Source organism: Pogonomyrmex barbatus, unplaced genomic scaffold (assembly GCF_055798465.1).
Source record: "Pogonomyrmex barbatus isolate J1 unplaced genomic scaffold, ASM5579846v1 scaffold2, whole genome shotgun sequence".
NCBI lineage: Eukaryota > Metazoa > Arthropoda > Insecta > Hymenoptera > Formicidae > Pogonomyrmex > Pogonomyrmex barbatus.
The window spans coordinates 19,952,570-19,980,307 of record NW_028297116.1 but is presented as its reverse complement, the minus strand read 5'-3'; the positions used below and the strand labels follow the sequence as shown (position 1 = coordinate 19,980,307).

The following is a 27,738-nucleotide window of genomic DNA, read 5'->3' as shown; positions in this document are numbered from 1 at the left end:
TATAGAACTCTCTGCTATTGGTACTTACATCTCTCAAACGAGCATCTCATAACTTATTTTATCATTCTAAAAATAACTAATAACATATATAAAATTAACAATGATTATATAGCATGACATTAGATATTGTCGATAACGTTTTAATGTCATTATTTTAATCGATTTACACGAGTTTAAAAACTGTTTATTGACTAGGAAGTAACATTAAAATCTCCTTAGTAGTAACGTCCATCGATTGACGTGCTGTGTTTCAAGATGAATCCGACTCCCTCTCGTTCCTTCCCGCCTCGTGGCCCTCCGGTCCCCGATAACACTCATTCGCCCCGAGTGAAAACGACTCGGCTCGAGTGCCCGCTGCGAGGCAAATTCGATCGCCGGGATAGAGCACACTCGCGGTCGGGTTCCTCTCTATACGAGAATCCGCCACGTCTACCGATAATGCCGCCGATTGTGCGTTTCGCGCGCTAGGAGTGGTGGCCGTGTAATAAAGTCGCCCGTAATCGCGGGCTAATGGCCGCTCGACGACGTTGATTGTCCCGATTGTATGGACCGCGACGTCGCACCTCGTCGCGCGTCGCAGTTCCGCGTTATTAAATTCGGTGTCGTGCCCGCGTGCGCCACCGAGCCCGCCGTATATCAGCAGCCACGTGTACCAGAACGCGTATACAGAGTGTCCCAGAATCGACGGCTTTAATTTCCATCCTTAATAAAAGCGGACTCTCATCGCGACCGAGGGTTTGACGAGGGAAAGAGAAGAAAAAAAGAGGAGGACGGGTATCCGTCAGATATGCGTGATCGATAAGAAGACGAGTATTTCATGCGCGTCCGCCGGATGAATATTAATATGAAACACAATTAAAACGACAGGATCTTCGATCCTCAATTTTAACGGCAAATTCGCGTTATCAATACGGAATGCAATTTTTCCGTGATCAAAATGCCGATGATCCAGAAGAATTCGCGAATGAAACTTATGTCGTATTTAATATTTAAATAAATAAAGTTTATTGCCTATTCGAAGTTTATAAGTATATTCCTTCGAAAAATTTCATTGTTTGTTAATACACGTTAGAGATGCACGTTAGAGAATACACGTTAATAATGTAGAGATGATATCGCTTCTCGAATTTTTTTCCACTGAAAGATCGTTCTCAAAATCCAGAAACTGTCACGAGTATTAAAATTGCGAATTGTGGAACACCCTGTATGCGTAGAGTCGTATCGCAGTACGCGGACGTTTGGCATAAATTTTCACCTCAACGAATTTCGCGAATTTATAGCCGCTCGCGCGGCAATGTATCGCGAATTCCTCCACGCACGTGACGCTATTTTTTTTCTAACTGCTACAATTACGTAGACTGCGGTGGAGAACCACGCAGCGCTATTACATGACTGCCGTTAATTAGCGTTCCAGTATGGCTACTTGATATTATGTAAAATAATGGAAATGAGTAACTACGCGCGCTGATTAAATTACAAGCGATTGTCGCGTAACTGAGTTAACCTTAATTGCGGAATCAACGGCTATTTAACGAGATTTCGTCTCGTCGAGTCGCGTTGATGCGACGACATTGCGAAAATAATAAACGACTATGATTCACAGGATTGAATTTTGCATCGCGCGTTTCCCCTCTTAATCATATCTATATCTATCTTGTTGACGATTAACAGCGGTTGACTAATTAACTCATGACTCAATGACTACCAATCGCGCAAAACACGACAGATTAATGCTTAACAAAAGTTAATAATTAGTTACGATCCTCCATGATAGCGGTTTAATTAGCGCAAAGCCCGCCGTGTCGGAGCGTAAATATTTTCATCGTTTCTTTCCGATTAGTAATAATCACAATTCGCACGTCGAATCGACGAATCAATGATCGGGAGGAAATATCTCGACCATCTTTTATCACAGATCCAAGGAAAATAAATGTCGATACGTATATTCGGAAATCGTCTTGCGCAGCATGCGCGCCATTTGACACAATTAATGGGTAACCGGAAACGAAGAGCCGTTACAGTCACAATCGATATAGTTCACGAAACAGATGACGGTGAAATTACGGGTGTGTGTTGGTGAACAATGTCCTCCAAGAATGGTCTATACGTCGCGAGGATCCTGCAAGGCTCGCTCATTTCGTGAGACAGCGTCGACGACGGCGCGTCCACGAGTCAACTAGGCATTCATGCATTGGAACACGCAATTGGCGACGCACGCGGCACGTGCCATCGGACATCTGCACAGCATCAAACTCGGTGAGTAACTGTCTCGGCATCGCGACTATTATCTTTTCAATCGCCCACGTGTTCGCTAATATAAACTCGATCTTTAAATTAGAAATGTATACATGAGTAGGAAAAGAAAATAGGATAACTGTATTTAAGTGCAATAGTAAAGTGCAATATGAATAGATAGAATAAAATTATAGTGTAGGTAGGATAGGGTGTGGAACAAAGATAATATTTATAAATCAAGTCCTTTCCTGGCTATAAATATGCTGAAATACAATAAATATATATATAAAAACTCGATCTTTGAGATGTGGATTGTGAACGGTTCATATTTTTCGAAATATTAACTCGAAATATTTGCTAAAATTTCAGACGCTTTAACTTTAAGAAAAATTAATCTAATTATTTTTTTTAAATATTTATTTTCGCATATGATGATTTTACTGAAAAAAGTAATATAAATTGGAAAAATAATATTTTATATATTTATTCGAATAATTTGTAAAAGTAAATAAATTTCTTCATGTTGCTTTATGAGATCTTATGATTATCTCTCTATTTGATTCTATATTTGAATTTTTTAATTAATGTGGCATTTGCCTCAATCTATTTTATTTTATTTCTAAAAATTCATTGTACCGCCATAACTGTCATTGAGAAATGTCCAAGATTCTAGAGATACGAATTTCGATGGTTAGAGCGGAACATAAGACGAAAATTGCGTGACCGCGACGAAACAAAGAAATGGGAGAGAAATGAAAAACATGTCCGTATCTCTCGCGATAGTTTTCGCGTGTAATCGTAAAAGAGGGAATTTCTTTTTCGTGCAAAAAAATTTTTACGTCAGTCGCTTGAGAATATTTAGTCGACTGTGACGCTCCTCTCTTTTACGCGGCGCGTCCAATTGGAACGCGGAATGCGTAACGTGCGAATCGGAATGCGATCGTTCGCGACGGTCCGACAAAGGGCTGCGAGGACGAGGAGAGTCAACTTGACTCTCCCCAGTAGTCTCGTCGCCGGTACGCCGGACGATTCCACTACGAAATAAAGCTACAATGCGCACATACCCCCGCGGAGATCGATATGTTTACACGACCGGGGGGTTACGTAAACGCTTGGAGAAGTTCGTTGACTCCGCTCGCTCATCGCCCGAGTGCGCGTTTGCTCGAAATCCTCGCCTCGATTCCCCGAGGGATCTACTACCCCTCCGCGTTTTGTGATTTGAATTAGACGCGCATCTTATATGTTTACACGTGCATTGAAATCCGTATATAATTGCGGCGAGTCCAATCATCTATGGATACGAGAAAATACCGACGATGTCAGTCGTCGTGTTTTCTTTGTCATGAAAAAGTGGAGTTTCGATCTCGATAGCATCGAGATCTAATCCCATCGGCATCGACATCGGTTTCAATTCCCGAGAAATAATAGGGATTAGGACGGGCGTCTAAAGTAAGACGTTTCATATTACTGTTCGCTACGTATTGTCAATCGATAGCTTCCAGGTGAAAAGATATAGAATCGCGAATTTCTACGTGAGGATGAACTTTTTGCAATATTATGTAGCAAGGAATTTCAGTAACTTATAACAATACAGAGATTCGATGTATTGTAAGTTATTAATTGTTTCACAGATATCATGTAACAGTTGAAACAGGAAATGATTATGTTAGGCAATGCTGCTGTCATCGAAATAAAAAGGGACTTTTAAATGTCGCGTTTCTCGAAATTACGCTACGCCACAAAGGGTTAAAGTCGATTCGCGTGCAAATTCGTTACATCGATAATCGAATGACGATGCGACCCACTGGAAAATTACGACAATTACAGAAATTACGGGAATTAAATGAACCATTTATTCCGAAAATGGCGAAAAGCGTACATTAAATCACAATGGAATTAAATAATCTGCAAATTAGTGATATACAGACTGATGCATTGTATAAGATGACATGGTATACATAGTTGGTGCATAGAGTTATTGGAGTAAAAATAAAATATCGGAGATGATTTATTTCGAATGTGAGAATGTTACAAAAACGTTAGAGAATTGAAATAAGAAAGATAAGAAATCGAGAAAGTCACACATAAATTTCGATTCTGAATATTTTTTTGCATCTTTTATAAATCGCCCAAATATATATCGTAATAAGATTTTAATAATTCATGACTATGTGCTATTTTCAAGATATAAAAATATCAGAAAATCGGCACTTTTCGTTTCCATTTCCGCCGCACTTTGTCGATTCGCTTTAATTTTGTAGATCTAAGAAGATCAACGTCGCGAGTTACGAAGATTGAAATAAGCCCGCGAAGCCCGTTGTTAGTCGTATCGCCGATATGCACCGCGCCCGCGGAATCTCTTCGCGGAAAGAAGATATATTCAAATGTATGCAGGCTTTGTGCACGGAGTTCCGAGATGCAAATATTTATACTAGAGTGAATTTACAATCCGACGGCGTTAATTATGCTTTCTCGCAGTCCCCGCTCGGAATTGAATACCGGTAGCAAAATGGCAGTCGGCAAGTATACCTCGCCGGTAACAATTACCCGAGATAGCTTTTTAGGAATCAATAAGAAATGCCGTTTCGCGCTCGTGCGTTTTTATTACACATCCGCGGCTTTATTGCGCTTGTCACGTTACATTATTACCGCCGTAATGCTCGCGACGATTTTCGCGATGCTTTCCATGCCACCGAAAACACCGGAGAAGATTTATACGATCCTTGGTACTCTACCGAGAATCAACGGTCTTCGTGAGCGCGGGCAATATCGGCCTTTCGCAGACGACGGGGGGGAGGAACGCTTATTCTCCATCTGCAATCAGCCGTCGATCGAACGCGTTGGCTTACAAGTCAATTAGGCCGTATTCTTGCCGGGGACCGAGAATTACTTTGAATATTGCCTCGCAATTAACCGCGGCCGGCCATTGAGGAGTAATAGCGCGCGCACGCCAGCAGTTACGACTTCCTCCGGCATGAGCGTAATATCGCGGTGCCTTCATTCATCGCATTCCGTCGCGTCATCAAGGTGTGCACAACCACGGAGCCAAGCTTAATGTGCATTACATTCGGCATCGTGCTCATCTTTCATGTAAGCCGCGGCATATCGAATCGCCATTGCGGCGATTCGTTTCGATTCGAGATCGCATCGTTCGGCTCTCCGATCGATCGATAAGGTAACGTTCACTTTCTTTTCGTACGAGAAAATAAGCTGTTACAAACACAGCAACGACTTCCACGATCTTACTGCGATAAAATTTGCGGAGTAATGTTGTCGAGAAACTGAGTTTATCAATATGGCTTTTTATCTTGTTATTCCAGGATGCTATGCGTAACGAGAGTATCATCGAATATCACACTTGTGATATAAAACGATTTATATTTTATTTTATATTTTATTTTATTTATATTATATTTTACATAATCATTTTATTTATTTATATATATTTTATTTATATATATTTTTATTATACATCCTTTATGCAAGACCGCGTATCTTGATAACGCGTAAGTTTATATATGTTATTCTATATTGAATAATTCATAAGAGAGTAGAAGTTTCAAACGAATGAATGAAAAAGTTTTACTCTCGATAACACCCTCCATTTGAAGAGTTTGGTGGAATCGGAATGTAAGTTCGGAAATATATAGTTTTGGCTCTACAAGTTAGATAACGATTACATTTTGAAAAGAAACTGAATCTTTTAGATGGCAGAAAAGTATGCCAGAAAAAAATGCATTAATATTTTTATATCCGTATACCGTCAAATTTTCTCAAAAAATAAAAAATATTTTTGTTGACCTTCTCAGTTAAAACACACATACAAAGTACAGCGTTGTCTGCATAGTTTTGGAAGCGCACTGAAGGCAATGAGACAATATTTGAGTAGATAACATAATAACATAATAACATATTAATAAAAATGCTTCTTTAAACAAAAATATAAACAAAGATAACTGTTTATGTAATTATAAAGTAACAATTGTTTAAAATACAATTGAGCAAACTCGTTTCACAATTAATCAACATTATTGTTTCGCGAAATGGAAAGAGAGATGCTTCAGAGAGAATGCTTCCACATCCTTTGCGGTCAAGTCTCCAGCAGAAGTGCCAGTCGCTCCGTTTGCCCGCACTAAGCAGACGCCGCTGACAAAGGGCTCTTGATAATGAGTGAAGCAGTACTCACCGGTTACTGGAGAGTGATCTGTTCCTCGAAGTTCCGGCGCGTTTCGTGCTTGCACACGTGGATCCGAGCGAGCGAAGTCAAATCGATGCGCAATCACACACGCGTCTCGTACACGTGTTTCGTCAATAATGCGATAAGAATGCGCTCGCTTATCATGACTGTTAAGCCGCGCACCACCATCATCGGAATTACTCGACGTGACGCAAATCGATTCGGATCTTTCGGTCGATAACACCGCGCGATTTCATCTCGTCGTCTCACGGCGCGCCGAACGCACTACGAATTCCCTCTTGGATCGTTCGTTCATCTTGCAGCGCGGACGACAACAGGCGGATACGATGCTGGACCGATGACGGTGAAGCCGAAGGCGAGCTCGTGGGACGATTACGTTGCAGTCGACAGTAGCCTGCGGGATGTAGAGCGAGCCCTGCGAAAGATCACGCCTTTTACACAATGCATGCCGGGGCGGCATAAAGATATCGATCGCCACGTCATATCACGTGCCGCCGATCGTTTCGTCGAGAGGCTCGAAGGTCAACGCGACGGTGATTCGAGAGCAAACCGCGCGAAGCTCTTCGCGATGGCGTAATTAGGCGAGCTTACAACCGGGAAACACGATGTTCAAACGTGCGCGCGCGCCCGCACACCATGTTCCTTCGGCTCGTTTTGTTAGACGTGAACATTACGAACTCATATCGAGCTCCGCTATTTTTGTACATCCCATCGAATTACACGCCGGAAACATTCTCTACTACTCAATGTAATTATCAAGCCACACCTTGGCTGCGATGTCGTTTCGCTTCCTCCTCGCGATCGAGCATTATAATATTGAAGTTATACAAGTTCTCTTTTCAAAGCGTAAAAGGTTCGTTCTCGGTACACGCAAGATTCTATTTATAGCTCTAGTAATTAATAAATAAAATTAATAAATGGAATACGTATTTATGATCGGTCAGCTCTAGTAATTAATAAATAAAATTAATAAATGGACTAGAATACGTATTTATGATCGGTCAGTTTTGTACACTTCTCAGTACGCGAGCATCGTCTAATTACGTCTCTCGCTTTTGGTTTCCATTAGCAAATTCCTTTAAAAGAAACCTTACGTGTCCCACGAATTGTGCGAAGCGCGAATTGCCGTCCGCAGACCGTAAAATCGAGTTTCACGCAGCTCTTCGACTTGGAAAGGTTTCTTTGTAAGGGTGACTAATGAGCTTCGAGTGAGTCGAGGCTTTAACGAGCGATCGAGGCAATGTTAATCGGACGACACTAAAATTCACAGGCGATTTTGTTGGCAGGTGATCGAAACGAAACGAAATGAAACGAAACAAAACGGTACGCATCCATCGTACTTGTTGTACAATTTATAACTTGCATAAATTTTATCGTGCGGTAACGAGCGATCATGAAAATCCGTCGTTTATTTTTATTTCTCGCGCTGCGTGCACGTTCCACGTCCGCGGGCCTCGCACGCACGTATACACATGCGTGCCTCGTGCGTGTGACATGCACGCGTGCAAACGATACGGTGCTTGTTGCACGGACGAACCGACGGACGAACGTATGAATTCGTGCCAGTAAATGGCGGTTATGAAAGAGCGTGAGGAACGCGTACGATGTTGACGCCGAGGGCCAAGTGCCCACGTCCGTCCATCAGCGTGGGTTACAACGTCGCGGTCCGTCGCCGGGCCGCATGCCATTGTCAAGAGTGACGAGCGACGACACCGACGCGACGCCAGGCGAGACAGAGAGCACACCACCTGTTACACGCACCCCGCTATTTACAAGCGACAACATGCCCCGCGCGTGCACATCCCGCCGAATATTTACATATTCATTATATTCCACGCGCGCTTTCGAAACGCCACGTCCGGAATTGAGATCGATTGCGCGTAGACCGGCCGCGTGCGAGTGAATTTACCTATCCGCTTTCGGCCGCGCTCCCTCCGCGCTTGCGTCGGCGAAATTCGCGCTCGCCGTAATTCATTACGATAATTGAAACGCCTCGCCCGCGCGAGCGTCCACGCGCGCGCGCAATTAACGCGAGTTCCGCAATTGAAATATTTCATTTTGCGTGCGAGCTATATTATTCGCTTTATGGTCCGCGGAGAGAGAGCCGAGCGCATACGGTTATACATTACAACGGGGCGACTTGGTAATATTACACCATCACCACCGCCGCCGCCGCCGCCGCCGCCGCCGTCGCCGCCACCGCCATCGTCGGTTGTAATAGAAAGGCATTGTCATATAAATTCATATTACGCGATAACGGTGATACGCCGCAGTATCAGCTTCCTGTTTTAATGGCATAAGAGCCGTTAAAAGCATCCCGTTCCGCAACGAGCACTATCCGAATCCGCGCCGAAAATAGCCACCTTTTCTCGCCTGACGTCGTGTAAACGCGCCGATGAATCATTCGCGGGGTTCGCGAGGTCGCCGCGAAATTATATCCGGTTACATCGCGCACTACATTTGAGATGAGTGCCATTTTGCAAATATGTTACGCCTGATCTCACATTATTAGAAAATTTTCGTGACCACATATTTCGTGACCTCATATTTATTTCACATTGTATTTTAAATTATCTTTTACATTCAAATTTAATTTGCATAGTTTGTTTGCACATTATTTTTTATTATTTTTTATTTTATTTTCATATCTGCATTTTGACACTCAAATCATTTTCAATACTTCCTCTGTGTATAACTCCTTTGGAATTGAAGATCATAAGAAGCTGTTATATTTCTTCAATAGGAGAGCTTTGAGATATTCTTTGAGATATTCTTTGTAAATCGCGTCTACTTTGCATTTTATTGAAATAAATACTTCAATAATTATTTGAACTTTAGCTTCTTATAATTTATTATACTACGTTTACGGAAGTTTACATGCATACTTTCTATGTTTCTGTACAAGTAACGTTTAACACACACAATTATTCTTTTCCGATTTATTGTCAACTAATACGAAGTATTAAACCGCGAGTAAAGTGTATACATTGAAACACCATCAGCCTTTTAGCGTTAAATTTTATATAGAATATGGTTAAAACTTGTCATCACTCTACTAACTTTTAAACATGCACAAAAAACAATTTTCCTTCTTTGGGAAAGTTACGAGACAGATTGATTGTGTGCCATTTTGGCATTTTATTCTTATTTATATGTACCAGAATATTTGGAATGATAATCGTATATTATTTTATACACAAATGGTATTAACGCTAAAGAAAGTCCGATGTTTATTTCACTAGGGCATTCTAATATAATTAATAAAAATAGGAAAAATTGAAGAGGATGGAGGACAAAAACACATTAAGTTAAATTCCACTGATTAGAATATTAATTATTATTAATTTAGATGTAAATAACGCGCGCGCGATAAAGTAAACTAAATGAATAAAAAAGTGAGTTAAGTACCAAGTTATTTGCTTATCTTTTTCATAGTCTGTCATTGAAAGAGGTAAGCAAGTAAATTGTTACTAGACTTGTCGTTTCTGTGAATTCATACAAATGAATGGCATTTAATTATTAAAATCGATATCGTCATTTACCATTCAGTTTTCGTGTCGAGTTTACGTGCTTTCATACAACTTTCTTTTTTTTCCGCATAATACGTTTCATTACGCGATTCTCCGACTACGCTTATTGATGAAGAATATGAACTTTTCTGGAGTTATAACAGGGAATTCTGTTTTGTGATATTCAATAGGTCATGGCAAATTTTTATTATATTTTCCGATGAAATCGATAAACACGATATAATATTAAGATTAACGAAAGTCTTTATTATTTATTATTCGCGAACAGACGAGGAAATATTCAATTTACAAAACGTGTCACATAGTTCTATCTAAATCAAATTTATCTAAATCTAATTCAAATTACGTGAATAATTTTATATAAACGCAAATATATCTATAGGTTTTTACATTATTATTCTATTAATTAGTTGACTAGATAAATTGAAATTCAATGCTATGCCATAAATTGTTCTTATAATATAAAGATATATCGTTTTCTTTAGAGACAAGTCTAGGAGGCTATTTTTCAGTTTTAACATAAAGGCACTTGATTCCTTTCATACGAAAGCTATCCATAGAGATACATGCATTCATATTGCAAGGATACATCGAGGGATACATACGAGGGTAGAGTTACATCATCAGTTCGTATTCACACCGCACGTTTAGCGTTAAATCTATCTGATGCTCATCCTACGACGTTACACATCGAATGCGATCTTCATATTATACATAAAACTTATAATTAAACGGTAACATTCAACACGGTGAACGCGGCGCTAATGAATACCGTAAGTTGAGAAAGATCCAAGTGCCAGAAGAAAAATTAATTAATATCTGTAAAACGGAATTTAACTGTTCACGTCTATAGAAATACAATGTAAAGATTCCTTTGCGTTTTCGTATATGCATTTGGCATTTCGGATCCTTAATACGGCAATCAGTTGGCGACGCGAGCACGGATTCATTATCGTATCAAATCGGCGTCGGACAACAACACCACCAACGTGCATACATCGATCATCTCAAATAGCAAATATACACCAACAGTAAATTGCGTGCAAGCGTGTGAGTACGTAAGAACAAATTATGCAGACATCGAACAAGATTTGTCGCGCGAGTATGAGCGAGCGAGCAAGCGAGCGTGCCGAGCCGAGACGAGACAGGACCAACGCGCGTCGGCATATCCTGACATACCCTCGTCGGGGTTGCTGTCACATCCGCCGATGCGTTAATCGCCGTCGTGCAAAGTCCACAAGGCGCGCTCGCAGCGACACGCGGGACGTGGCACCGCGCGTTATACATATATCACGCAATCCAAAAGGAATCAAATGATCATTCGGTTTACCGTCGTCGTTCGGAACAACCCTCGCGGTCGTGCATAGCATCACGTTCGAGCATCGTTATCTTCTCTGTCGTACGTTTCCCTTCCCATAGCCACCCTCTATCTCTCCCGCTCTCGTTCCGTCTATTTCTCTCTCTTTCTTTCTTTCTCGCTAGCCCTCTTTCTCTCCCCCGTTTCCTCACGCTCTCGCTCCAACGCCCTCCCTTGATAACAGGCGCCCCGACTTCTCTCTCCCACTCTTGTCTCTCCTACCCTCTCTATACACGAGAATGCACGCCCGAGGCGAGATTTAAGGACCGTCATACGAATACATTTTCTTACACGAATGTCCACCTCGGAGATCCTGCGGACACGACAGATATGACGCCACGGTGTCTACACCATCCTTTGTCCTCTTCTGCGCGTTACGTTTCTCAGGTTTCCCCTCTTTCTTTCTCTATCCCTCCTTTTCTCTCTCTCTCTCTCTCTCTCTCTCTCTCTCTCTCTCTCGCTCCTTCGGATTCACTCCTCCTCTCTATCCTTCGCGTTCTCGCTCGCCGCTGCACTCGCCCCTGCTGCACTCGCCCCTGCTGCACGGCCGTCGTTTCTCGACATCAAGAGAGAGATCGCAGCGACGGATGACGGGAGAACTCGCGGGACGTGAAATCGAGATTTGTTTCGTAGTTGCTCCGTGTGTCCGTGTAGCGCAGCACGTGAGCCAAAAGCAGCGAGAAGACGGCGACGAGTACGGTAGCTGAACACGGAGCACGAGCACGGTACGAGCAACGTAGCGTCGTTGTGCGAAGAGCGAGCGTGATCGTGGAAACGAGAGAGAGCGACGCGAGGCCGGCGACGATGACGACGACGACGACAGCGGTGGCAAGGGGTATAGCAGAGGGCGAGAGCGTGCATATACAGAGAAAGAGAGAGCAAGAGAGAGAGGTAGTGAAGGAGAGTGGAAGGAGAAAGAGCGGAGGTGCAGAGGAGACAGATGGAGTGAGAGGAGGAAAAGGAGGTAGGGGGCGAGGAACGAGGTGGTAGTACTGCACTCGTCCGTCTCTCTCTTCCCGTGGCGACTGCGACTCGCGCACGGAATCGTTCGGGGTAGTCGCGTGCCTTCTGGATAGCGCCAGCACCACCGGGAGCGGTGAGATGATGATGACGATGACGATGATGATGATGATGATGACGATGATGACGATGATGAGAACGACGATCACGAATCAATGACGAGGACGACGAGGACAGACGGCGCTCAATCGAAAACGACCACAACGACGACGACGACGACGACGACGACGACGACGACGACGACGACGACGACGACGACGACGACGACGACGACGACGACGACGATGACGACGACGACGACGACGACGACGACGACGACGACGACGACGACGACGATGACGACGATGACGATGACGACAACGACAACGACGACGACGACGACGACGACGACGACGACTACGACGATGATAACGATGACGACGACGACGACGATGACGATGACGATGATGATGATAAGGACGAGGGGAAATGTGAGACTGTCGCCGAATCTACGCCGACGGGAACGATGACGAAGACGATGATGACGACGGAGATGACGACGACAATGATGACAATGACGACGAAAACTCCGACGACGATAGTGCTGTTCTAGGCGTCGCGGCGCTCACACACCGGCTCACTGAGCTCGAGGTGGGCGATACCGGCGGAACGGAGGATCACGGCTATGACCGACAAAGACCGAGAGAACGAGCCGGAGCTTTCCGACGGGAAGCGCAGGCGCGACGAGAGGCAGCCGTACGCGCGAACGCGTCTTTCCGTCTCTGTCCCTCCGCGTTATCTCTCTCGCGCGCTTCTCTTTCTATCATCCTTCGTCTGCTTTCATACGCGAATGCCGTATACGCCGTTTCTTTTAATCCCGTCTCAATGCTCGGAGCGCTCTGTATATCGTTGTTGTACGCTCTTTGGGGAGGAATCGTGGCTCCGGTAGTATCGATAAATGCGGTTTCGCATCTCTCTTTTTCTTTTCTCAATTCTCTCTCTCTCTCTCTCTCTCTCTCTCTCTCTCTCTCTCTCTCTCTCTCTCTCTCTCTCTCTCTCTCTCTCTCTCTCTCACTCTCTCACTCTCTCACTCTCTCACTCTCTCACTCTCTCACTCTCTCACTCACTCTCACTCTCACTCTCAAATCGACCTTTTCCTCTACGCGTCATTCGTATGCCGCGTTTCCTATGAACTTGGAAAGGTCGATAGGGATTTGGCGTGGAAGTCGTTGGACGGTGGTCACTCTTGTTGACCGTCGTCGATGTCGTCGTGATTGTCGACGTCGTTGATGTTTGATGACACATGAGGTGCTCTGGGCACTACGGATGTGCTTGTCGAGCGGACCGCGTGTGGTCGAGAGTTGTACTTCGCTTTGTGATGCTATACTTCAGGACACGGTTCGGCAATAACGAACTCGAGAGAAGGGGGAAGAGTGAAGAGAAAGAGAGAGAGAGAGAGAGAGAGAGAGAGAGAGAGAGAGAGAGAGAGAGAGAGAGAGAAGGAAAGGAAAGGGAATGGTCCTTTGAGCGATGTAGGTCTGGTCTCTTCCCGCCTGGAGGATACTTCCGGCCCTTTTCCACGAGGCTTCCGGAGCCCTTCTTCTCGACCGGCCCCAAGTGGTTTCGTACCGTGTACCCGGGCAGGAAACTGACAGAAGCGCTGTTATGCTGCTGGAACATAATCGACGAGGAAATTACGTGTACCGTGCGCACGTCACATGCGACGCCGGTACACTCTTGCCGCGGCTAATTTACAGTACGTCCTGAAAGTACGAGCAAATTGCTTCCAGTAATTGCTTTCAGAAAGACCGGCTACTTTTATTTCACGCAAGTAGGTTAAAATTATATTCTAAAAAGGGATAATTTTTTCAAAGAAGGAGGTGGAAGCTCAGCTTAATTGTATTGACCAATTATTCTAATTAGGCTATTATGCGTAAGGGCTTTAAATATTGCTGTTAAGAGCTGCATAAAGAGCAATGAGCCCGCATTTAGCGCTCAATGAGACCCTTCGAGATTTCCTATTTATATCAAGTCATACGACAAATCGTATGAATACGATTAATTTCTTATTTAGAATCATTATTAAAATTCGCGTGATGATTTTTGGTGGTAGACAAAAAAAAATAAAGTCAAGGTAATTGAAAAAAATGACTAAAGTCAAGGTGCATCTAACAATTGCGACAATATCTAATTACTTCGAGTCAGGAAAAGAGTGCTTTGACGATTTCAGAACACTGTAGTCGGATGAAATGTCTTGCATATGGAACAAAATATGTACATATTTTTCTTCCTTTTCCCGGGAGAAATTAAAGTCGCCAGTTACTCCCGAGCCTAATGTTAAGCAAGAGAAACGCTACGTAAACCTATTGATATAACGCGGTTACGTTTCGCAATTATATCCTTCCGTCGACCGACTTTTCTGAATTGCTCCGTATTCAAGATGAAAAGCGCGCCCGGTGTTTCGCTTAATATATACGGCGACCTAAAGCAGATAGTCTGAGATGCTTATGGACTTTAGAGCGATATTTTCAAAGTGCACCGGGGAACGAGGGAAACGTTAGTCCCTCCTTCCTCTCCTCCCCATCCGTACCATTACCCGCCAGGTAAACAAGCTCTTTATACACGTACAACGCGATATATGTATGATGCGGCACTGCAATTACCCTGTCTATCTTACAGTGAGGTAGAGTCATGAGCACGAGCAAAAAGGGAAAGCTTGCCACTCGTGGCCGCTGTGCCCGTAAGAAGCTCCAGTATCGGGATGTTTGAACATAAAAATGCGCGGCGCTCGCATGCGAATGTGTATGCGCGCACGCTGTGTGTGTATGTGTGTGTGTGTGGGGGGGGGGGGCGCGCGCGCGCGAGGATTCCACGTTTGCATTATATCGTCGGATTTTACATTCGCGCGCGTCTCCGACGATTTCTCAATATTTAACACACCCCACGCGTAGGCGTACCTCCATTTTCTCCCGACTTTCGACCTTTGACGTTTGAATGTACGCGAGAAATTTCGCTTGGACGGTCATAAAATATGAAGAACATATTTAATCCAGATGATAAGACGACTCATTTCCTTTTTACGCGCTCTCTGGATCCGTATCCAGGATGAATCCTACTCAATCTGCAGATATAAAGACCAAGTATGTACTCGAGCTCGGAAACGAGATTCCCATTGACTTTATCGAGAGGCTTATTCCCATATGCAGGCCATACATTGGCCGCCAAATATGGCTGTGAGCCTCTTTCCATGTTTACGCTGAATGCGATCTCGATGATAAACGAGGAAATGTCAAAATCGGGCATGCATACGGGTATAGTGATGCGTTTACGAAAGGATATATATATCCCGATATCCCATAATTGAGTGATGCACTTTTCATGGATAGGTAGAGTAGGTTATACCGAATAGGAAAATCCTTTACTATTTTGCGATTTTTACAATAATTAATATTAACTTATTATGTTCCGCGCCAAGGGGGATCAGGTTATTAAGGGACACTTAAGTTGCTAAGCGCGTGACAAGATATTTGGAAATGCACTATAAATGGATATTCTATCATTTGTAGATTACATTTTCAAATATCTTGCTGTACGCTTAGTAACTATAAGGCATACTATAATGCCAATTCTTCGCATTGTTAATATGAGTCTTTATAAATTAATATCTCATTAATGCAAAAATCACGCAATAGTACAGAACTTTCACTATAATCCATTTTATAACCTTGTCCATCAAAGATACTAATTATGAGACATTATATATATTTGTGCTTTTGAATTTTATTATTTATAATCTTTAATGTAAAGTCTCGACAAATTATCAAAAGACATGAGTAGTATTAACTAAATTCACATATAAGTACAGAAAAAATATAATAATATTTATATAATATAATATAATAATATAATAATATTTATATAATATAATAATATAATAATAATTAATATATAATTATTGAAAAAAAGCAAAAATACTGTCAATTCCAAATAAATCTTTATTAAAAAAACTAAATGAAAGAATTTAAATTTCCATTGCTGATTAACATATATATATATATATATGCGTTTGGAAACAGCGTAAATTTAGCGTAAATCAATATCTTAATGAACAGTCATTTCCGCGTCAACTTTCATGTTCAGACTCTCACTTATTCCGAGCTGAAGGCAAGAAATATACGCTCGTTGTTGACCAAAGTGCGCGCGAGTGCAGAAACGTGAATTCCGGGAGTCGATCCGCTCGGAGTTTTCGCTCGTGACTTTAATATTCGCGCGAGTCGACAAGAACCAGCGGGCATGACGGATGACGCCGCAGCAACAAGCGGGCCGTCGATGGCGCTCATATTGCGAATATCCGACTAGCGTATGCACACTTCCCGGGCCGGCATCAAAACGTTCTATATATGCATGCGCACCGCCCCGCGTATCCCGCGTATCCGCGCGCACGTGTCGCGCGAGACGCAATCGCGAGGATCCGCGGATGGATCGATACGAATCATGCGAGAGGCTGCGCTGCGCCCCATGCCGCGCTGGACCCGCGAAATGTATGAATATTCCGCGCGTGCATCGCATTCTCTCCGAATGCGGCGTACGTAGTTTCGTCGGCGCGCAACGGCGAAAGTATTGTACCGAGATGTGTATACGTATATGTATATATACTCGCGCAAATCCGAACGTAAGTCTAACTTGAACGCGAAATCGCGCAAATTAAGTAGCCCTTCATGTTTCAGATTTTAACTGAAAATGCTCTTCCCTATTTTGCATTGAACTCTATATATAAGCATCTCTATATAAGCAATTAAGATCCAATTAAGATTTTATATTAAAATGCAATTCTGCGTTGTTTACATTGATTGCATAGAGATCGCGCGAGTTGTAGCATATCCGCAATTCGATGCAATTTTCATTAATCGTTTTCGTTGATTTTTTAACATTTTTTTTACGCTGGAACGATTTAATTTGTGATTTGAATCAATGCGACTCGTAAAGAGATTATAGATCATTTTGTTTTTTTTTTTTTTTTTCTAGAACGTCTGTCGATTTTTCACCTTGTCATCCTCTATTTTTCTCAATTCATAAGTCATTCCTGCGTGATTTCCTTAATACAACGGCAAGAAAGTGGTGGGAAAAGTGGCGTGCGCTATCGCACACTTATGCGCTCCGATTATACGCGGTAAGAGCGCGCGATTTCAAAACACACGCGGCCGGTCGACTCGACTTCCAGTCGAATCGATCCGAGTCGTTCCGATGCTCGGCCGGAATTCTCGCGAGTCTTGCGGCTACGTTAATATCCCGAAGTGCGTATTGATACCTATTCAGCGGGAGAACAACCCCGCACTCCGACGCTCGCTCGAAAATTGCGAGCGGGTATTGGATTTGAGTACCATCGCTAGGCTAGAGGCGGCTGGAGGATAGCACAGTAGGCTAGCGCGCGTGTGCCTCGCGCGCCGCAATTACTTAATTGCTCGTATCTGATTGGGCCCGCCGCGGGGGAGGGATAACGGTGTCCTCGGTTCGTGATTTGCGCGTCGCGCGTGCAACGTGCTTCCATTGGCCGAGTTACCTGGGCGGCCGACGAATCAGCCATTCATTTCTGGAACCCCCGCACTGCCGGCGCTAGTAAACCCTGTGAGAGAGAGAAAGAGAAAGATAGAGAGAGGAAAGGAGCGAAAGACTAACGGCGGCGTAGTATGAGGCGTGCGCGCGCGTCAAAGGGAGCGAGGGGGAGAGAGAGAAAGAGAGAGGACGAGTATCGAAGTTTCGAATGCGCTCGACATCGATAGCTAGCCGCCGTCGCCGCGCTGCGGCAACGCGGCGCGTCCTCGCGACAGTACGTACGAGGCCGACGCGCTCGCGTGTCGCAGAGAGATCGTAACGGCGAGGTCGAATCAAGGAGAAAAGAGGAGAAAACGCGAAAGGAAAGGGTGGAAAAAGAGGAAGTAGGAGCGAGCGGGAGAGAAATATCACCGTTACGAGACAGAACGCGTCGTGACAAATGCCGGATAACAGATAAAAAAGAAAAAAACAGAACAAAAGGGAGAAAGGGGAGAGAAAGAGAGTGAAGGAGAGAAGGCGGGAGGGAGAGGGAAGAAGCGAAGCGCCGATCGGTGGTGGCCGGTCGGCGGTGGGGCGCAGGGTACGCTCTCTCGCGGTAGCTGCGTCAAGCGTCAGTGTCAATATGGCCGTTGACGTGAGCGCAGTGCGCGCAGAGACGTGGACGCGATAGTAGTCTCGGTTCGAACCCTCTAACATGAGGTATACTGCGACCAGGAGGGATACTTTTACGTAATACCCGGATATAACGAACATACCCGGCACGTATCCGTAAGATGAACTGCGCCGCGCCCGAGGCGGCCGCGACGGCGGCAGCAGCCGCCGCGAGCGGCGATCAAGTCGGCGCGGTACAAGGTATGTGGTGCATCATCCTCTTCGCCGCCGTCGCCGCCATGTGTGCGTGAATGCGTGCGTGCAACGTGTTATCCACGCCTTCTCCCTCGAGGGACAACGAACCTCGTCGTCGTGTGTTTACGAGAACATCTCGGCGCGTAACTCCGCACACTCCAGCCAGAAAGAAAGAGAGAGAGAGAGAGAGAGAGAGGGAGAGAGAGAGAGAGAGAGAGAGAGGGATCCCGCCGCGATCGATTCGCCGCTTGTCGCCGTTGTTGTTCGACTGTACCATCCGTTGTCGTCGGGCCTCTGCTCCGCGTCTTGAACAATGCTCTATCCGCGTGGACTTCTTCTCCCATCCCCCTGCGCGTCACTCGCGCGCGCGTTCGTTCGTTCGTTCACGCGTGCCGCGCGAACTCGTGATCACGGCGACACGACGGAGACTTCCTTCGTCGATTGATGATAATCGAAGGGAGACCGATGGTGCTTTCGACGCTGGTGCGAGTGTCTGATGACGTGACTCGAAAACCGAAAGTGCCGTCGACCGCGAGGGAATGACCGCGCGGTTTTCGCCCTTCGGAGCGCGAAACGCTCGTGCACAACGCGCCGGAACTTCGTGTCCTTGCGCGTTCGATGAGCCAACTCTCGTCTCGAATTGTGACACGCTCGCCGCTTTACTTTTCTTCCTCCCAGCAAATAATTACAATGGAAAATCATAAATACGTATCCGAGGGTATTTCACGAATTCCCCGGCTGGTCGCCCCGATGTCCTTTCAAGACACAATCGATACGTGCGTCGTCCTCGGGATTTACTATCGGCGTGTCCGCTCGTTCGCGACGACACCGCTTTGTCGGCCTTTCGTGCCTTTCGCGTCGGTGATTCGTGAACAGCCGGATCGATATAACTTCACAATTCAGGAATTTCAAGAGCGGCCCTACGAGTTTTAGTCGGTTTTTTCCACGATGACTCCGAAAGCTACCAGCCGGGCTCTCGTTTGTCTCTCGGCTCTCCCCCGAAACTACACAGTGAAACGCCTCGAAAAACGTGGCATTCAGCTGTGAACGTTACAGAAATATACAACCGGCGTTTTGGGCAATTTATAGTCTGCATGGGTTCTTTTCTCGGCACCTGCCGCAGCAGATGTTAAGAATGGTCAGGGTTGAAAATAATGAACAGTTTGGAAACGTGCGTGAATTATTTAAACGGATGTGACAATGGTCGCAGCTTTCGCGAGCTTTGTTGGATGTCTCCTTTTTTTCTTTTTCCTTTTACCGACAAATTTCAATGCGTCTCAAAATACTTGGAGGGATGAATGAGATTTTACTAATTCTAATAAATCTTTTTACGACATGTCGGATTGTACAGCGCGATGTCATCTTCGGCAATCGTTTTCTCCGGACTGTAAACATTGACGATTTCTTAATCGATGATACCCCCCTTTTCGAATAAAACCCGTTAAAACCCTTTTCGTAATCGATGTAACACGATCTCTCCCAGTCGCGGCGAGGATATGATATTCTATCAATCGATATGTCTTTCGCGACTCTCTCGTTATCGGTATTACGCCGTTTATTGTTTTCGTTCCTTTGCATTTTTTTTTTGCAACGAACTGGAACATGTTAAAAGATTCGCACGTCTGGATTGATGTTTAGATATCAAAAACGCGATGTTTAACAATGAAGGAAGGTCTAAACTAAACAGTGACGACGCAAAATCAACAATTATAGAATTATTTCCATGGGTCTCAGAATTTAAGAAAATGTGCAAATGTATATACGCAAACAAAAGTATGGCTTCTTTGGCAGAGCTTATGCAGTACTATATCAGGTAATACACTCAACATTTCGTGTAATATTATACGCAGTTTTCACCAGTATTATCATCTTGAGCACTGGTGTCACGACGCTATTGCATGTGTTACAATATATGTTTAGTGTGCAGCAACAATTAATATCCTTGTTTAAAAATAAACAACAAATCCATTTGCCTGAGTTTCATGTGAAAATTGAGTTTTTGGATGACTTGAAAACTTTCAATCATTATATCCAGCCGATCAATACTTGTTCTTACAAAATCAATATTTGATTAAAGTATTGACAGAATTATATTTCTATTATTGTATTTTCTGTGTAAATAATTTTTCCGAGAAAGAGAGTTGTTTTAATAAATGGTTGTAATACAAATTATAATAGAGACAGATAATTATAGTTTAAATTGTGATATTTTTTGCAAGTAGTCATTTGTTATACTTGTAAAAATAAAAATTACAATAAATGATGGAATTTTTAATGTATTATCGAAATAGAATTGTAATATTTGGAATTCAAGATTTTGGCAATACAGTAATAATTTTAGACAGAATTAGTCAACTTTATAATTAAAATGTACCTTATTTTTTAAATAGCTTATTGTAATTTCTTTTTTTTTTTTTAATTGGAAAACATTAGCTATTATACACACGTGTACACACACACACACACACACACATACACACACACACACACACGCGCGCGCGCGTACATTATACACATCATTTCCTCTTTCTATACTGTATCATTATTGAACTGGTCTTGAGGGTCATCCCGCTATTGCATTGACTCTTTCAATTATTTAATCAGATTGTGTCTGAAGGTCAAAAAAATATTGTCTTATCTATTACAAGGCAATGTTTTGAAATTATGAAGAAAGACTTAATTGTCTACTTACTAGTATAATTGTAGGAAAACTTTATTATAAATTATTGAAAATATCTATCATTTTGTTAGCACATTCTATAAAAAAATATAACAAATTACTTACATAGATTTTAATATCGCATTGCATTTCAAAATAATCACAATATTTACTTGTTGAGAAAATTATAAATTGTACATGTTAAATATAAATTGTATATTTACACGTACATATATATTTGCTTTATAGACATATTTATTTAGGACACACAATCTACAATTGATATATACAGAAATATTTTAATGTTTTATATATATATATATATATATATATATATATATATATATACACACACATACATCAAATATCTAACATTAACATTATACATTTGTTATACAGCAAATGTATATCTTTAATATTTTTATTGCAGAAATGTAAGTATCAGTGTGAATGAATGTTATACAAAGCCTTTACGAGCAGCAAAGTTGAAGGATTCTATTAGTGAAACTTTACTTTTGTTCTTATATATCTATCGCGAGCTTTCTGAGGTAAGTTCAACAGCCCATTATGTTATATACATTTGTATAATCCTCTTTTCGCTGTAAGTAACTTCTTTCTTTAGTGACGCCGTTTATATCTAAACAAACAAAATTTATTTATTTTTTTCAGGACTGTAATAGATCTATTTACTTAAATAATATGTCTGATTTATTGGCATTGTACATAGATATGGAATTAAAAGCTTCAAAAAAAAGTAAAGAAGATCATAATAGAATTTGTACAAGACTTACTTCTTGTCTTTATGTATATTTAGGTATGCATATTAAATATTACATAATTTATACTGATTTAATTAATTAATAATAATATTTTTCCATATTTTATTCAGAACATTCCACAGAGCATTTGTTAGATACTTTGATAAAAATACAATTTATGTGCCGGGGTTATCACCGTATTTTAGATCCCATAATAACGTAAGTATAATATTGAAATGTTCGGAATATATAATTTTTTAAAACTATTGCTATTTTGCTACATTATTTCTATCATTATAAATTGAACGATGAATTGCTGTATAAAGATTTTTACATTCCATTCAAAATATTTTGTATTTTATACCATATAATGGTGTATATATGTATACACCATTTAAAATATATTGCTTAATTTTCTTGAAATTATTTTTTTATAGATACAGCTTATAATTTTGTTCATAAATTTTATTATCTCAAAATTAATATTAAATACGAAGTATGATTAAATTTTTTTTATACACTTTTGGAAAATATATGATTTTTTTATATTATTATATGTTATATGTTATATGTTTTATTTTTATTTGATTTCAGAAAAATAATTAAAAATATTCCAGCGCATCCCGAATCAAATATTATGTATATTCGTTACCTTCTTATTTATTGTCTCTGGAGAAAGATAAATAGTGATATGGCCATGAAAAGTCAAATTATTTCAACCGCAATTGCCTCTCTGGGAGCACCGCCAGCAACTTTCCCACCATGCGTATTAGAAGATGTATTACCGAAAGTGCCAAAGTGTCAACTAAATTCAGCAAAATATCTGATGCAGCAAAAATTTGACATAAGAAAATGCTGTGAATTATTTATACAATTCTGTAGAGAAAGCAAAGAAGGTACATGGCAACAAAAAAGTGAAAATACAACTACAATTCCAAGTTCATCGAAGAGGACTACTTCACAACTGGTACATATATTTTTATCGTCACATTTTTTTATAGAAATATGTTTCTAATTTTATAAAATTACTTTTATTTCTCTAGTAGTATATTGAATCTTATTTATTATATATATTCAATAAATCTTATTTAATACATATATATTCAAATAAAAAAATTACTTTTATGCAAATTATCAGAAAATTTTTGTAGAATTCTATTTATTTTGTTGCTATAATTAATAAAGTTAACAGAAGAATTATATGTACTAAATACACAAAATATATTTATTAAATATAATTTGATTTATTTTTATTAAAAAGAAATTTGCATAAAGGTAACAATATTGAAATTATAATAGAAGAATAATGAAGTTTGTATCCCTAGCTGGAAGTTACATCACGCGAAAATAAAAATATACAGTGTATTCAAAATAAATTTGTTTCTTCAGATAAGAATGTGAAAAATAATTCTGTTTTGTTAGATAATTTAAAATCCTCAAATTTAGTAGAACAAACAAATGTTAAACCTTTAGGCACAATTTCTACAAATGTTTCTGTAACACGGACTATCTCTAAATCGATGAAACCAAAAGTGCTTCCACGGAAGAAGGCTAAAAAATCTAATAAGATTGTAATAATAGATCTTACAACTGACATCGCTTTCGAACAATGTATAAAGAAGAGAAAATCAAGAAAAGTTGCATGGCTCGAAGAAGCTAAGAAGAAGCTCAACATAAAAGCGATAAGAATGTCACAGAAGATTAAGAAACAACAAATAGCAGAAAATGTAAACTCTTTGAAGAAAATAACTCTCAATCAGCGATTGGAAGATTCGCGTCAACCCGTACATGTCACAGAGAATACAACTTTGAAGAACGAGTCTACATCTCAAATACGGGATATGAAATTAGATAATGAAAAACTGAAATCCATGCAACATCTTGATGCGAAACATAAAAATACATCAGTCAATCATAGTAACATAGTATCTACGAAACAATCGGTGGATATGAATAACAGTGGCAAAAGTGAAACTATTGGGACGCTGCACTGCACAGTCTCTTCTTCTGTAATCGTTGATAGACCACAGTCTAATAAATCTAAAACTTCTAAAAATTCGCCATTGGATATTTTGGATGATGCTAATAATATTAACAGATGTCATGATACTAACACTACTTCGGAAGCAAAGAATAATGACAGAATAAATAATAGACATAATACACAGACTGTGATTAAACGACTGATAGAAAAAGATACTCCGCCTGAAAGTGAAACTTATAAAAGAGTTGAAAGTTTAAGGAAAATCTGTGATTTAGGAACAGAGCACTCTAAAACTGTAAATACTCCTCCCATGATATGTGCCCAAGACGATTCCAAAGATGAAGATGATAGCTCTAATCATAATACTAACTATCTTAGTACAACTAAAGATAAATCTGCGTATGTAATTTCGTCTTTAGAGCATGCGCATTGCCGAAATAATGCAAAGAATGAAACAATTGATAAAAAAATGAAAAATTTTGATAATGTTGAGAAACACGTGCGAGAAGATACTCGTAAAACGATAAGTAATGAAACACAGTGTTTTAAATCAAACACAATTGATAGTGAATTAAGTAAAGAGAAATTTGCAGTTTCTACGACTGCGGCTGAAACTCGCACTACAACAACTGTAAGTAACGTGGAAATATTAATAAATGATATGACAGAATCTGAACGATTACGGAAGCCATGCATTACTGAAAATACAAGACAACTACAGGAACCTGAATCTCAGGATAAATATGTATCAACAAGCCACGATACTGCAAATAATATTGTAAGTCTTAATATAATGAACGGAGACCATTCTAATGTACAAACAGATTTAAAGATTGGTACTTGCATCGAAATAAGCGATGACATAAGGAATAGCAGATTCTCTAATTGTAAAATCAGAGAAACTATTTTTGAAAATCACACAGCTGATAAGAAAAATATTTCTAATATCTACGATATGTCACTGTGTTCAAAGGAAGAAGTCAATGGTGAGAAGGATATTCACTTGAAACCAAATCATAAAGAAAGCGCAGAAATTGAATCTAACAAGAATTGCAGTAGAGAACATAACATAGAGGAATTAGGAAGATCTTCTGTATTATGCACAAAAATTAAGAAGGATCTTCCTGATCTTGATCAAACGCACGATCAGAAATCACCGAAGAAATCATACAAGATATCACATATGAAAAATATTCAAAATATTCAGTCGGAAAATAAATGTATCATTCAAGATGCAGAGTTACACGATAATATAGATGGGCTTTCGTTATTAGCCAATGTTATTGCAAGTCAACATGTATCTCATCTAAAAACCGAACACGAATTAAAATACGAACAAATCAAAGTGAAGGATTATGCATCATTAAGAAGCTCTCCTTATAATCAAACTACGGATGATGAGGCTGATACCAATGACTCGTCGAATACAGTTTCTCAGATTTTAGAGAATCCGACCGCTGAAGTTATCAATAAAATAGTTGGGATTTATCCGGAGGACGCATTAGATAAAGTAGCGCTTCATGTTGAAGTAACATCAACAACTGATCCCGATGACCGCGAGACCGATTCAAGCAATAGCGTTTCGCATATTGTTGAAACTAGTATTAACTATGAAACAGACACAATATCCAACAATTTAAGTATGGTGGAAAATAATGTGCAGTCAATAAAGGAGAATACAAATGTTATATTGAATGGAGAAACAGTCGTGCTCTTACAAAAATCTCCCAATAGTAATTTATACATCATCAATAAAGCAGTGGAAAATGCTCGAGATCATAATAGTGACGATGAGAGCTGTCCGATTAAAGAAAAGAGCTGGATGGTTCCACCGGAAGATTGTGCATCATTCGAAGTCGTTAATACATCAGAGCATATTTCGTTTAATTTGGATCTGCCGCAATATAGTAAAGAATTATCGTGCCAAGAAACCAAGTATTCCGTCGGAAGAAACAAAAGTATAAAAATCGAGCCCGAGGAAGAAAGCAATTTAATGAGTATCACGGAGATGAAATCGTATGGTAAGAAAGGCTCATTGTCGACTGACGTGTTACCGGCGACGTCGCAGATTTATCAAGATACGAACGTTGCGAATTTGAGTATCAGTAAGTCGGTCGACAAACGAAAATCCAAATCCATCCTCACTTATAGGCAAAACATTAAGCAAGAGTTCAACAATCATATTACGCCAAATTGTGGAATACAGGGATGCAACGGGATACATTCGCATTCTCACGAAGTGATTGAACCGCAACATTCGTTACATATTCCGGTCACTCATCCCACGACAATACCTTCGATTTACGGAAACTGTGCTGCCGGCACTGATCTATGTATGCCATATCACAAGCATTGCACTTCTGTGTCGTGTAGTTTACAAATTAATTCTACTACTTCGCTCCATTCCCACACGAAATCCGCTAATTCATGCGGGAGATCGCATTGCTCATGTCTAAATTGTACGTATGACATAGTTACGCATTGTAGACAGTGTATACACCCTGCCACAGACTCCCACGTGTCTTGCATTGAAAGTAATTCTTATTTTTTGCCCGCACATTCATCAGTACAAACATCCGCCGTCCAAGAGCACGATAGGACAAAAAGCGAAGCGGTAATAAGTAAATTGTATGACGAACAAATATTGCGTAAAAGAGTATCGCTACAAAATAATACGATGGAGAAGCTGGATATACGCGAACCAGAGAAGTTATTCAAAAAAGATATGGAAAACAAGTTGCCGTTAAAAAAGAGATTGAAGGCTCACGCTATGATGGCGTATGAGAAAGTGCCCATCAAGACGGAAAAATTGGATAACTATCCTGGAATTCCCATGATGTCCATAGCAGCCTTAGAAACGATAGATGGTACACCGAAACATCCCGCGCAAATCATTAAATCATCGTATGAATTATCCCCTAATGAAGAGGATAATCCTCACGGAAGCTATCATTTCAATTCGAATATAGTGCGCAGGGATTATTACAAAGATATACACATTACTAATGCACATCATAATCTTACGAAAGAAAGTACAAGAAATCACGAGCGTCAGTTTCGACCGAACGGTGATCAGCCTAACGCAGTGTGCCTAGAAAGTTGTCAGGACAGGACACCTGCGCAGCGTAGAGACGTCACGAATCCAACATCTCTGAAACGTATAGCAACGGAGACGATCGAACAGGATAGCGCGTGTAAAAAGGCGAAAAAAACACAATCGTCTATTAGACAAACGAGAAGCTCAAAAAGAAACGTTCCTAAGGTAAATTATTGTTACACCGATGTTGATCCAGAATGGAATCCGTCCGGTGAGTCAAAACGAAGACGTAAGAAGACTAGTCGATGATCAATACTATTTCATTACGAAAAGTCACCGCTGTAAAAATGAAAACAAAATAAAAGCAATCTGTACAGAGGACAAATGTGTTCTTCATAAGCTGTGGCACTGTAAATTTGTAAATATATGTACAAAGCGAAAGAGAGCGAAAAAAATAACTCGTCCTAGGAAGATTTAGAGATAGACCGTTCAGCAGCGTGTTCAAGATTAGCATCAGTGAAGAGTTAAATTAGCTATATAGAAGACTCCTGCATAAAATATTTTTGATGTTTGGTTAGATAT

The 27,738-nt window shown here is 41.0% G+C and overlaps 2 protein-coding genes across 9 annotated transcripts in view; one reads left to right on the top strand and one right to left on the bottom strand.

The window, feature by feature from the left end:
- The window catches only part of LOC105423659 (adenosine receptor A3), a 409,096-nt gene extending 395,797 nt beyond the window's left edge, over positions 1-13,299 (bottom strand). Inside the window, exons 1-3 of one of the 6 annotated variants that reach the window (XM_089077433.1) lie at positions 11,294-13,246; positions 8,089-8,181; positions 6,422-6,848 (exon numbers count right to left, since the gene is read on the bottom strand). Coding sequence is in view for 1 of the 6 variants with exons in the window: in XM_089077435.1 (XP_088933561.1) it covers positions 11,294-11,346 (53 nt within the window). In the remaining 5 variants the exon portion in view is untranslated. The other 5 variants (XM_011633490.2, XM_011633494.2, XM_089077434.1 and 2 more) reach the window with 5 other exon arrangements.
- Positions 1,739-27,579, top strand: LOC105423678 (uncharacterized). 3 transcript variants are annotated; one of them, XM_089077412.1, is made up of 7 exons: positions 1,739-2,256; positions 20,357-20,531; positions 21,808-21,925; positions 22,047-22,191; positions 22,267-22,354; positions 22,730-23,102; positions 23,461-27,579. In XM_089077412.1, the coding sequence occupies exons 1-7, from the start codon at positions 2,187-2,189 to the stop codon at positions 27,463-27,465; spliced, it is 4,974 nt and encodes a 1,657-aa protein (XP_088933538.1). In that variant the 5' UTR covers positions 1,739-2,186; the 3' UTR covers positions 27,466-27,579. The 3 variants fall into 3 exon arrangements, with proteins under 3 accessions (XP_088933538.1, XP_088933537.1, XP_088933539.1); XM_089077411.1 differs by lacking the exon at positions 1,739-2,256 and adding an exon at positions 18,073-18,724; XM_089077413.1 differs by lacking the exon at positions 1,739-2,256 and adding an exon at positions 18,738-19,856.
- Positions 27,580-27,738: the final 159 nt, after the last annotated feature.